General features: G+C 50.4%; 1 protein-coding gene across 1 annotated transcript in view; it reads left to right on the forward strand.

Annotated features, from left to right (window-relative positions):
• Positions 1 to 13,530, forward strand: part of KIF3C (kinesin family member 3C) — a 48,293-nt gene that overhangs the window by 17,175 nt on the left and 17,588 nt on the right. Inside the window, exons 4-7 of the mRNA XM_045286902.1 lie at positions 2,087 to 2,102; positions 11,745 to 11,846; positions 12,420 to 12,542; positions 13,445 to 13,530. The exon at positions 13,445 to 13,530 is cut by the window's right edge and continues 29 nt beyond it. Coding sequence (XP_045142837.1) covers positions 2,087 to 2,102; positions 11,745 to 11,846; positions 12,420 to 12,542; positions 13,445 to 13,530 — 327 coding nt within the window. The remainder of the gene's footprint in view (positions 1 to 2,086; positions 2,103 to 11,744; positions 11,847 to 12,419; positions 12,543 to 13,444) is intronic.

The raw sequence follows: 13,530 nt of genomic DNA on the forward strand, positions 1-13,530 counted from the left end.
TGCTGTGCGTCCCAGGACAGAGCGGACACGTCTGGATTCTTCCCTTCACACCTTTAGTGGATGCGCAGTTCCCAGGCCTGGCTCTTCACCTTTCTTTGTCTTTGCAGACTTTCTGTTTTAAGTCTCTGAGAATAGCCCTTGAAGGGCTTCCGATGCCCTTCTCTGGCTCCTCGCTGCCCCTGCTGTCTCTGGAGGCGCGGGGCAGGGAACTCTGTGCCCAGCTTCTGCTGCATCGTGGTTTGCATACAAGGGTATTATGTTATCTGCTTTGTTTCCAAAAAGCCTTCGTGAGATTACCTGTCCAGACGTGATTAGGGTTTTTCGCTGAGGCAGCATGTTAACTTCTGGGAGTGCCAGAGGAGTACTTCCTGCTTGCCCCCCTCCTTTTTTTTTTTTTTACTTCTGATTGCTCACAGCTATCATTTAATGAGTAGAAACGTAGGACTGCGTTCACCCCAAAATGCACAGCTGTTATTAAGCCTCAACTGCTACATGGGTTTCTTCTTTGCCTGGGTCGGCTCCTAAAGACCTAGTCCTTCCCTTGTGCTTTGCCGCCGGAGGGCCCCGGCACCTCTGTGAAGGTGAAGAATTCACTGGTGAGCGGCCTCCTCGCGCAACTTCTTACAGAAACAGCCCTGGCGTTGCACCCTCGGACCCTGTTCCACGTTGACACATGCCTTTCTTCCCGTATCATGAAAGAGCACTTCCGCTTTCTCTGTCTGCTCACCATCTGGGTGCCTTTGAATAACCTCTGCGGTGGCACCCGGCCAGAAGCACTGTACCGGCCAACGGCCTGGCCACTAGCTCCCCCATGTGTCCAAGTAGCCGATTTTGTCCCCGAAAGATCTCTCAGGGATTCGTCAGACAGGGTTTCCTCTGGCCGTAAGGAAGCCGTGTTTCCTTTTGTCCTATTTGCTCCCTAAGGCATTCAACATAACGCCTGGTATGTTAGGGTGGGAAAGGGTGTGGGGCTTTGGAGCCAGGCTGACCTGGGTCTGGAGCCTCCGTTATATGCAAGGCGGCCTCCGCGATGCAACCTTGCGTAGGCTCCTGAACCTCTCTGAGCCTTCAGCTGAAAATGGGGGTATTCCCCACACGCCCCTTCAAGCAGCCCTTGTGGGGCTTTCATGTGCCCACACTTGACCTGGGACCTGGACGCAGCACAGACTGTTCACCAGGCTGCCTGCTGCCACTCTACCGTGCTCCCTGGTGATGGCTGGCTCCGATGATTCTCAAATCGAACCGCATGCTGGAATCACCCCAGAAACATTTCTGCAATGTGGATACCTCCCCACCTGACCCCCAGCTGTTTCCTAGTTCCAGTGTTCTTGGCACCGAGGTGTGCCTGGGCACTGTGTCTGGCCAGCATTCCCAGGTGATTCTACTATATATTAGAGATGTTCAAGACCCGCTGCTAAAAGGGCTTTTAGGAGGACGCACCTGGCACCTAGCAGGCCCTTAAGAAAATAAAATAGTTCCCCCTTGTTCTTGGTCCCTGCTCTTCTTTCACCAGTCGTACACACCTTCTATCACTCATTCACTGCCATCCAGCCAAGGCTGACTCCCTGCGGCCCTCCCGGGCAGGGTAGAACGGTCCCCGGGAGTCTCCAAGACCTTGACCCTTTCCTGAATAGGAAGCCCTGTCTTTCTCTTGAAGAGCTGCTGCCGGTTTCCAACTGCCGACCTTGTGGGTCCCAGCCCAGGGCTTCTCCACTGTGCCACCAGGGCTCCACGTCTTCTACCAGGCAGAGACTTCCGTGCGCCCGTCTACTACCCCAAGGAGTCCTGGTGGGGCAGTGGTTAAATGCTTAACGGAGAGAGGCTGGCCCTGCCAACCACCAGCCGCCCCTGTGGCTGTCTGCTTCAGTACAGAGGCCCAGCCTTGGAACCCCGTGGAGAGTTCTGCTCTTTCCTGCTGGGAGCCCATCAGGCAGAATCTACTTGACGGCCAATGGTTTGGGTTCTTGGGTTTTTTATTCTACTGCCCCCCAACCTTCCTTACTGGGGTCCTCTCTGGTGTGTCTGGTGGGAGGGTCCTGAGGGATGGGGCTGAAACGATCGCACTATGCAGCCGAATCTGAGAAAGAGCGTCTTCTTACAAGGTGGTGTGCCCGTTTCCCAGGCTTACCATCACTAAGTACCCCAAACCGTGTGGCTTCTGAAAACAGATACACAGTGTCTCCCAGTGCTGGAGCCTAGGAGCGGGAGACCAGGGCGCCAGGGAGACTGTCCCCTCTGCTCCTCCCGCTTCTGGTGACGGCCTGGGTTCCTAGGCTTGTGGCAGCATCACTCTAAATCTCCGTCTCCAGCTTCACGTCACCCTCTTCCTTCTTGTACCTGTGATGTCTTTTGTTTTTTGAATTATTTTTTTAATGAATCGTTTCATTGGGAGCTCTTACAGATAGTATAACAATCCATACTTCAGTTAGATCAAGAATAATTTTACCATGGCTACCACCATCAGTTTCAAAACCTTTTCTTTCTTCTTGAATGAATTCTTTGATATCAGCTCCCTTTTATCCTCTCTCTCCCCCAGGAACCCTTATATTATATAATATATTATTGTTATTATTTGCTGTATCTTACACCATCCAATGTGTCCATTCACCTGTGTTAGTCCAGGTTGACTAGAGAAACACATTCACAGACACTAGTGTAAAAGAAAGAGCTTTATATCAAAGAGTAATGGTATATTAAGAAAACATCCCAACCCAGTCCAGATCAAGGTTATAAGTCTGATATGTCTGGTACCAGTCTGTAGATTCCTCTTCAGACTCACGTTACACATGCAATGATGCCAAATGCAGAAATATCACAGGCCAGTGGGTGGGAAGTCTTGTGGATCCAGTGGTGGTGGAAGTATCTCAGTGCTGGCGTGGGTCTCTACATGGCTCCTCCAGTTCCAGGGCTCTGGCTCCATCAGCGTAGCTCCATCTGGCTTGTCAACAAGAATTTCTTACAGAGATAGTGTGTGTTCCACCTCCAGGGAGGAAGACAGGAGTTCCCAGAATCCTCAGGACGAGGCCATGCTCACCCAGAGGCATTGACTATGACCTGATTGACAGGCTAGACTCTACCCTTTCACTCTAAGGAACAGGAGATTATGTAACTGCCACAACCTGCAATTCTGTTATTCATTCCCCTTAAGTGGGGTTATACAGTCATCATTGCTATCAGCTCCCCCTTCCCCCCATTCCTCCCCCTCTCTTCCTGTACCCTCAGGGAATCATTACTCCCATTACTGTTTCTGAAGGGTTATCTCTCTTGGCCTTCATGCCTCTAAGGCTCTTAATTATACAAATGAACATACGCAGGTCTAACAAGATTGATGAGGTAAAACAAAGACCATAAAAGTAAGAGGAGGGAATATTAAAGAACTAGAGGATAGTTATGTATTTCATCAGTGCTATACTGCACCCTGGCTATGTCATCCCTTCCGTGTGGCTCTTCTGTGAGGTTCTGCCCAATTATCTTACAGGTGGGTTTGGGGTCTCCCCTTTTCCATGCTCCTTCACGTCAATTTGATTGCTTGTTTTTGAACTTCTGATACCTATCCCTATCGACACCTCATGATCACAGAGACTGGTGTGCTTCTTCCATGTGGACTTTGTTGCTTCCTGCTAGATGGTGCATCTGTGCATTTTGCACTCTTTTATAAGGTCCGGTCATATTGGATTAGGACCTCCCTATGAGAGTGTGACCTTTAAAAATACTTTTTATTTGTTTTTTAAAGATCATTTTAGTGGGGGCTCTTACAGCTCTTATAACAACCCAGACATCAATTGTATCAAACATATTTGTACACATGTAGCCATCATCATTTTCTAAACATTTACTTTCTGTTTGAGCCCTTGGTATCAGCTCCTCTTTTTTTGCCTCCCTCCCTCCCTCCCACTTTTGTGACCCCTTGATACATTATAAATTATTATTATGTTCATAATATATGAACATAATGTATTACAAAGTAATACATTTTGGGGAACATTTTATTGCACTTTAGGTGTAAGTTTTTCTGTCTGCGATTCATACACAGGCTATTGTGTGACCTCAGTGGCAGTCCCCAGAGAGTGCTGGCACCCCTGCCCCATTTCCTCTGTAAGCTCCCTGTGTCCATGGGGCCACTTTCCCCACCCCGCCCGACTTTCTCACCGTTGGGTTGGAGTCAGTGCTGCCCCTTGGGCCTCATGCAGGGGAATTTTCTAAAGCGTGTAGGATTCCATTGTACATGAGGACCAGTGTGCCCATTCGCTCACTGATGGGCATTGAGGCGGGGTCCAGCCTTGCTCTTCTGAATGCTCCTGAATACTCCACAGGTGTCTATGTGTGTCCCAGCTCCGATTTCTCTCGGAAACATGTCGCCAAGTGAGATGGCCGGATCACATGACCTTTCTTCCCATTGCCAGCTTGTTCGGGGATTTTCCGTCATGTTTGTGCCATTGTGCGGTGCCTCTGGGTGTTTGTGTCCAGCCTTCTGATCTCCCACAACCTCCCCGGCACCTCTGATGATTTATGCCACGACCTGTGTGTCCGTTTGTCGCTCTGTGGTGGCCTTCTGTGTTGCTTTGATACTGGAAGCTATGTCACTGTGAACTTCAAATACCAGCAGGCTCACTCAAAGTGAACAAGTTTCAGCAGCGCTTCCAGACTAAGAGCAGACGACAAAGAAGGGATGGACTGTCCACTGCTGAGCAACAAGCCACTGAAAACTCTGAGAACAGCGGGGAAACATTGCGTGGTCTTAAAAACCTCACGCACAACAGCGGAACATTGTCACGGTCGGGCCAGAAGCCCCGCCCCTCGGGTCAGAAGGCACTCAGCATGTGGCCGAGGAAGGACCGCCTTCTCAGTCGCGTCGGCTGTGCTGCTGTGGATGGAGTCAAGCCTGTGTTTGTTGATGGGGCACCATTCAACATGCGAAGAAGCGGTAGCGAACATCTTTTAATAGTTGGCACCTGGAACGTATGAAGTATGAATCCAGGAAAATCAGAAGTTGCAGAAGTGAAATGGAACGCATAAAGAGCGGTAGCCTAGATGTTCGTGAGCTGAAGTGGACTGCTGTGGCCATTCTGAATCAGGAAATCACGTGATTTACCAGGCCGAGAACAAAAGTTGCCAAGGGAATAGCATCACGTTCGTCATTAAAAAGGACATTTTAAAAATCATTTTAAAAAGGTACAACTATGGAATACTGGTTAGAGACGTAACATTGATGACTTTGAAGGTGGGGGAAGTGATCAGCCAAGGAGTGTGGATGACCACTAGGAGGGATTTTTCCTAGAGCCTCAGGAAAGCAACATGGTCTTAGCTACACCTTGATTTTAGCCCAATGAGATCTGTTAGACTTCTAACCTACAGAACTGTAAGATAATAAATATGTGCAGTTGGAACTAAAATATACTTTTAAAAAATTAAAAGGACATTTTAAGATCTCTCTGAACATACAAAAGGATAAGATGCTTGTGATAAGATGACATCTATCTGCATACAAGGAAATCCAGTTGATATAACTATTATTCAAATTTATTCACCAGCTTGGGGAACCGATTACAAGGATCTACATGTGACCTCCTCCCTTGGGGACGGACAACAGAAAAGTGGGTGAAGGGAGTCATCGGATGGGGCAAGATATGACAAAATAATAATTTATAAATAATCAAAGGTTCATGAGGGAGGGGGGAGGAGGAAGGGAGGGTATAAAAATGAGAACCTGAAGCCAGGGGCTTAAGTGGAGAGGAAATGGTTTGAGAATGATGAGGGCAATGAATGTACAAATGTGCTTTACACAATTGATGAATGTATGGATCATGATAAGAGTTGTATGAGCCCCTAATAAAATTTAAAATAAATATATAAAATCTGTTCAATATAAAAAAAATTATGTACCAGCCACTAGAGCTAGTGTTGAAGAAATTGAAGAATTTTATCAATGACTTAAATCTGAAATTGATGAAACATGCAAGCAAGCTGCATTAATAATCACTGGCGATTGTAATACAAAAATTGGAAGCAAAGAGGAAAGAACAGTAGTTGTAAAATACAATCTTCATGATAGAAATGAAGCTGGAGATTGCATGATAGAATTTTGTAAGACCAATGACTTCCTCATAACAAATACCTATTTTCAACAACACAAAAGATGACTGTACACATGGACTTCCCAGATGGAATACACAGAAATTAAATTGACTACTACACTCTGAGAAGAGGCAACGAAGAAGTTCAGTGTCGGTAGATAAAACCGGCCAGGGGCTGACTGTGGAATAGACCATCAGTTGCTCATATGAAGTTCTGGTTGAAGCTGAAGAAAATCAAAACAAGTCCACAAGAACCAAAATCCCTTGAGTTGATCTCACCTGAATTTCAAGAACATCTCAAGAACAGATTTGATGCTTTGAACACTGATGACAGAAGCCCTGATGGTGACATCAAGAACATCGTTGGTGAAGAAAGCCCAGGGTCCTTAAAAAGACAGGAAAGAGAAAAGATCAAAGTGGATGTCAGAAAAGACCCAAAACTTCTTAATCAGAGTAGCTAAGGCAAATGGAAGACATGACGAAGCCTAAGAGTTGAACTGAAAATGTCAAAGGGCACCTCACGAAGAGAGAGTAAAGTATTTCAGTATATGTGCTGCCGAAGCAAACACGACGAAATAAAATATTATAATCAAATGTGCAAAATCTAGAGTTAGAAAACCAATTGGGAGAAACAGGCTCAGCGAATCTTAAGCTGAAAGGACTAAAGAGAATTCAAGCCTTGTGTTACAATATGGAAAGAGTCTACGGGCAAAATATTGAGTGATGCAGGAGGCATCCAAAGAAGATGGAAAAGAACTAGCCAGCATTCAGGCATTCCAAGAGGTGATACAAGTTCAAGAACCAATGGCTGGTGCTGAAGGAAGAAGGTCAAGCTACACTGACTGCATTTGCCCAAAACCAGGCTCCAGGAATGGGTGGAATGCCCACTGAAATGTTTTAACAAGCTGATGAAGCATGGACACACTCACTTGCTGTATCAAGAGAATTGGAAGACAGATACTTGGCCAATTGACTGGAAGAGATTCATATTGATACCCATTCCAAAGAAAGGTGACCCAACAGAATGCTCTAACTATAGAACAATATCATTCATATCACATGCAAGGAAAGTTTTGCTGAAGTTCATCCAACAGCGGTTGCAACAGTACATCAACAGGGAGCTGCGAGAGTTTCAGGCCGGATTCAGAAGAGGACGTGGAACAAGGGCTATCCCTGCTGGTGTCAGATGGACTTTGGCTGAAAGTGATCAATACCAGAAAGATGCTTCCATGTGTTTTATCGATTATGCCAAGGCATTTGACTGTATGGACCGTAACAAATTATGGATAGTCTTGAGAAGAATGGGAATGCCAGACCACCTGATTGTGCTCCTGTGGAATTTCGTGGTGTTTGTTTGAGTTTGTACGTGGAACGAGGCAGTTGTGGGAACAGAACAAGGGAGCCCTGAATGGTTTAAAATCAGGAAAGGTGTGCTTCAGGGTGGTATCTTCTCCCCATATTTATTCAATCTGTGTACTGACCAGATCATCAGAGGAACTAGAAGTATGACGGATGAAGAACTCGGCATACAGGTAGGAGGAAGGCTTCTTTACCATCCTGAGCTATGCAGATGACACAACCTTGTTGGCTGAAAGTAAAGAGGACGTGAAGCACTTGCTCATGAAGATCAAGGATCACACCCTTCAATGTGGATTACAGCTCAATGTAAAGAAGGCCCCAATCCTCACAACTGGATCGGTAACATTGTGATAAATGGAGAAAAGATTCAAGTTGTCAAAGATGGTCTCTTGCTTGTATCCACAATCATTGCTCAGGGATGCAACAGTCAAGAGACCTGATACCTGGGCCTGACCCAAACCAGGATCTTTTCAGCTGCCTCCTATTTACCTGTGAAAATTGGACATGGGCTCTGGAAAACTGGAGAATCGGCGCGTGTGAAGTGTGGTGCTGGTGAAGAATATTGAAATGACCATGGATTGCCAAAAGAACAAAGAAGTCAGTCTTGGAAGAAGTATAGGCACAGTGCTCCTTAGAGGTAAGGGTGACGAGACTTCCTCTCATGAACTTTGGAGACGGTGTGCGGAGACACCGGTCCCTGGAGAGGGACCTTGTGCTTGGTAAAGTAGGTTGGAGAGGAAGAGGAAGCCCCCTGACAAGCCGTATCGACAAAGTGGCTGCAGCAATTCGATCAAACCTAACACCCGTGAGGGTGGCCCGGCCGGCTGTGTTTCATTTGTCCGCATGGTCGTGATGAGTCAGAACTGAGGTGCTAGGAAGGACCGAGCAGCAACAGCCACGGGGGTTTTGACTGCTGGCAATCCTCTCCGGGGAAATGTTCGTTCAATCGTGCTGGTGAAACGTCTGCTCGGGTCTTGCTTGGTGTTCAGTTGGATTGTCTGTCTTTAGTTGTGGCGGCATTGGCCTTCTCTGTCCATCTGAGAGATTAGACTCTTGTCAGTTATGTCACTCTCCCTCCACTTTCCCCGGCCTACGGGCTCTCTTTTGGCAGTCTTTCGGTGAGCAGCAGTATTTCATTTTTAGCAGGTCTGCTGTTTTGTCTTGTTTTTTAAGTTATGTTTGATATTGTCTTTATGCCATAAATCAGAGCCCCTATGTTTATCCCTTATGCTTTCTCTCCATGAATTTTATAGTTTGAGGTCTTTGATCGATTTTGAGTTTGTTTTGTGTATGGCATGGGGTATGTATCCTGTTTCATTTTCCTGCCAATGGAAATCCCATTTTGTCATTTTTAAAAGAGAGGTTCTTTCATTTAGTGGACAAAGATTGGAGTATGACTTTATGCTAATTCATCTAGTAAACATCATCAAAGACTCTGTTACTAAACAACGTCATGTTCACGGGAACCAGGGCTAAGATAGCCACATATCTTTTTGGAAGACACAATTCAATGCATAATAGACAGCAAAGGAAACCCGACCTACAAAGGTTCCGGGCCGCTGTGGATACCTGTGTCCCAGAATGGGAGATCCGGCCGATCCCAAGCCCCTCTAAGGCTCCGTGACCCAGCAGCACAGGGATCCAATATCCAACAACAGGAGGGGCTTCCTCTGGGCACAGGAGAGAGCCTCGCCTTCTCTCCCTTTTCACACCCTTCCCTCTTCTCCACTACTTCCCCCCCACCCCCGGCTAGGTGTCCTCTGCTGCTCAGAGTCCGCTGTACTGTCCCTGTACCCCAACAGTGAGTGTGAGTTGATCAGTTGAAGGAGGGGAAGCCGGGACAAAGAGCACCCACAGGAAGGACCCGGAGCTCACCTTCTGGACCAATGTCTCCCATAAGGATTCAATTCAGTTAATCGAACACCGACTTGGTGCCCAACACTATGCTCCCGAAGCCCCGGGGGCACTGAGAGGCTCCTAGACGACTCTTGCTCTGAAGGGGCCCCCAGTGGAAATGACGGTCACCTTATGTGAAAGTACTCGGACTCCGTCCTGGTGTCGAGAAGGCCCAAAGCAGGCCACGTGCAGCTTTAAGAGGAGCCCTGGTGGTGTGGTGGTGACCCGTAGGGCTGCGATCTGCATGGTCGGCAGTTCGAAACCTCCACAAACTCCTGGGGAGAAAGACTGGACTGAAAAACAGGGACTGTCTCAGAAGCCCACAGGGGAGGCAGCGAGTTTGGTGTTTGGTTCGGGCTGCAGAGCACACAGAGGTGTGAGTGTGTGGGGTGGGGTGGGGGGACCAGCCGGCCAGGAGCTTCCCTGTCATGCTGCAGATTTGGGACTTGGACTTACAAGGGATGGAGGCCCCTGAAGTGGTTTGATGTAGAGGAGCAGCAGGGTCACATGGGGGTTTCTGGTGGCTCCCCCTGGGTATGATGTGTTGGAGGGCCAGAGGGGAGACTGAGGCAGGGGACCAGACAGGGTGGGGGGATGGAGGACCACAGTCTTGGCCTCTGAGGCTGTCTGGGGTCAGCATGAGGGTTCCGTGTCTCCAGCTGGCCCGACGCTGCTCAATGCCATCTGGCACCCCCACATAGTCCAGCCTCCAGAGACTGACCCTTAAGCCCAGCCCTGTGTGTCCTGGACGACAGGGCTCTCGCACGTGGGGTTCCCCAGGCTGACAGCACCTCCCCGTTTTGAGATCCCTTGGGCAAGTCAGCTGCTTGCACTGAGAAAAATTCCCCTGGGGAGTCAGCCAATTTCTCCGGGTGGTTCAAGGTGATTTCAGCCTTCAGGGAAGCCAGTGATGAAATCGGAAGGCGGCTGGGGTGGGGCTGCAGCTTTTTCCGTGTGTTCATTCGCAGCTGCGGCGCGGAGTCAGCTGCCGACTCCTGGCAACCCCCTGCACAGCAGAAAGAAGCTGCCCGGCCCTGCACCAGCCGTGACCCAGAGGGTTTCATTGGCTGATTTCAGCATCAGGCTGTTCTTCAGCCCGTTTGAGTCTGGAAGCTTGTTTTGCACACAACACACGAGTCCCCACTGATCGATCAGTGGCTGCTATGCAGCAGGAACATTGGCTAAGAATCAACCCGGGGTCCCCCCAGAGGAAGTCAAGAATTCATCCACTGGACAGCCACTGCTACCCACCCTCATATTAGCATGGATGGAAAAGCCGTTTATGTAACCACACGTGACACAATCCCATTTAAGCTTCAGATTCGACAAGCACCTACCCAGTGTCTGGGTCACAGCCCTGGACTGGGGGCTCACACATAGCTGAGGGTCTCCACGCTCAGGCTCTGGGAGTGAGACTGGGAGAGGATCGGTTCAAACCCCACCTCTTCAACACCTTAGTAGCTTCAGACCTTAGGCTCCTCTCCGATTCTTCATGTGTTCAATGGGGGAGAGTAATAGTACCCTCTTTAGGGGGAATGGAGATCATGTCTGCTAAGGGCTCAGACAGAGCCGCGCTGGTGTTGTGGTTACACATTGGGCCACTAACCGCAGCGTCAGCAGTTTGAAACCACCAGCCGCTCTGCAGAAGAAAGAGGTGGCGTTCTAGTCTCGTAATAAATGACAATCCTGGAAACTCAGAGACTCTTCTACCCTGTCATAGAGGGTCGCTGTGCATTGGCATCAACTCGATAGCAGTGAGTTGTCCAAGGCTTGCATCACCATCTGGCAGATGGTGCGTAGCAAACGTTGGCAGGCCACCCCGAAACAGGTGGAATGCTCAGAAGACGTTACAGGTGGGAGAATGGAAGGGAGAACCTTGTTGAGTCCCACGGTCAGTGCGCAGAACTGCCGGCCCACTGCCCTTCTCCCAAGCACAGGTTGCTCCTGGCCACGTATCATCCCCTCTTTAATTTGTCTTCCTTTCCTGCCACACAAAGATGAGAGCTTGTTTGACGCCTGTGTGGAGAGCCAGTCATCTAAAGGGTTGGGCTCCCCAGTGGCTGTATCTTCTCTCTCTTCCCCTCCCTGGGCACCACCTGGTCCAGGCTGCCAGAATCAGACAGCTCCTCCAAGCATGGTGGTCTAGCCTTCCCTCTGTCTCCCAAGCAAGAAGATCCTGCTTCTGAGGGGCTCCCTCTTTCTACCATGCCTAGTGGTCCTGGCGAAATTGGGGGCCTCGTCTGGGGCCCAAGAGGCTGGCGAAGAAAAGTCCATTCTCTCTGAGGGCCACTAGGATACCCTCTGGAATATATTTTGTGCCCACTTCTGGAAGGACCACAGAGCCATGGAGCTGCACACCCCAAACTGGGGAGCCTGTGGCCCTGTGCCCATGCCTTTCCTTCTCTGTGTCCCCAGGCCATGGAGAGCAAGCTGCTTATCGGCGGCAGGAACATCATGGACCACACCAACGAGCAGCAGAAGATGCTGGAACTGAAGAGGCAGGAGATTGCTGAGCAGGTGGGGCTACTGGGCTTCGGGTCCGCAAGAGACACATGGGCCCAAGGTCATGTCTTGGTGGCAGAGTCAGGAAGCCCTCATGAATTCAGAATCCCCTGCCCCCTGGGCCCTGCACCCGGCTGGGGCACTGCAGGCTAGTAGGGGGAGGAAGGGGTGGCCCTCCATGACATTAGCTTCCACGAGGTATCTGGGCCTGATGCCTGGGCCTTCTACAAGGGTCGGAATTCCTGACAACTCTATGACTATTGACAGAATCAGTAAGAGCTACAAGGTATTGGCTTGGGCAGTTCACGTGCCACCGGCAGAGGAGAGGGTGAAGCAGCCTGGAGGAAGTGTGTGGCATCTGGGAGTGGTGGTGGCTGACACCGCAGGCCTGCATCCCCATGGGGCAGGACCTGGCAAAGGCAGGGCCTCACGAGCTGAGAGGAGGGGGTGCCAACCCCTGCATGGCCCTTTCCCTCTCCTGGCTCTTTGGCCACGGCGAAGCCAGATCCTATGACAGGTCCCCTGACACCCACCCCCTCCCCCGTGCCACACTGTTGAGGCCCTCTGTCCTGCCCTGCCCTGCCCTAGAAACGCCGTGAGCGGGAAATACAGCAGGAGATGATGCTCAGAGACGAGGAGACCATGGAGCTCCGGGGCACCTACACGTCCCTGCAGCAGGAGGTGGAGGTCAAAACCAAGAAGCTCAAGAAGGTGCGGTGTATGGGGCAGGGTCAAGGTCTACCCATAGTTCAGCAACCCTCCCTCCCCACATCCACTCAGAAGTCAGACTCCCCACTTTGAACTGTTGAAGCCCTGAGCACCATTACCTGGGCTGCTGCTGGAGGAGGAGTGGGGTTGGGAGGGCAGGGCAGGGCCCTAGTACTGTTGGGGACAGAGCCCTTTCTGCTGGGCAGGGCTGGGCCTGAGGCTGGGAATGCTCGTCACTTCCTTTCTCCACAGTGGCCGTTCCTCGTGGTCCTGAGAAACTTCCCCTTGACCGTGGGACTAGTGAGTCACAACTGGGCTGACTGGCTGGTGCAGGGACAGGGAAGTGGAGGTCAGAAGAGGTCTGAGAAGGAGACTGTAGCCTAGGGATGCTTGGGAAGGGAACACAAAGACCCCTGAGGACATGCCAACGGCTGGGCTGGGGACCTCTGGTCACCAGGACCCTGCAAAGCCCATGGCAGCGGACAGACATGTCCGTGAGAGGAAGGTCTAGGGCAGAATCAGCAGGTTCCAGTTTGGCTTCTGGGCAGCACTTGGAGCTCGCAGCATGGTTGGCGTGGAGCAGGCAGGCTGAGGCGCAGCCACGACAGCAGTACCACGGACACGCCTGAGTGAAACGGGCTCAGTGCTGCCCTCCACCCCCCACTTTGGAGAGGTGTAGGCTGGGTCACCTTCTGGGACAGAGTCAGGAGCAGACACGTGCCTCCTTGTCAGAGGGATAGCCCTTTGTGATTCGAGGCGGGGCCGCCGGATGGAGGGTCAGACTCAGCCCCAGGCCTCTTTCTGGTGGCTCTTGAAGCTGCAGCCTGGGGTCCAAGGCTGAGTGGCCACGCCTCATGGCCACACAGCCACATGGTGCAGCCTCTGAGCCTCCCCTGTCTCTCCAGCTCTACGCCAAGCTGCAGGCGGTGAAGGCGGAGATCCAGGACCAGCATGATGAGTACATCCGGGTCCGGCAGGACCTGGAGGAGGC

The sequence above is a fragment of the Echinops telfairi genome, unplaced genomic scaffold (genome assembly GCF_000313985.2).
Source record: "Echinops telfairi isolate 266 unplaced genomic scaffold, ASM31398v2 ScPeMD7_9;HRSCAF=40, whole genome shotgun sequence".
In the NCBI taxonomy this organism is placed as follows: Eukaryota; Metazoa; Chordata; class Mammalia; order Afrosoricida; family Tenrecidae; genus Echinops; species Echinops telfairi.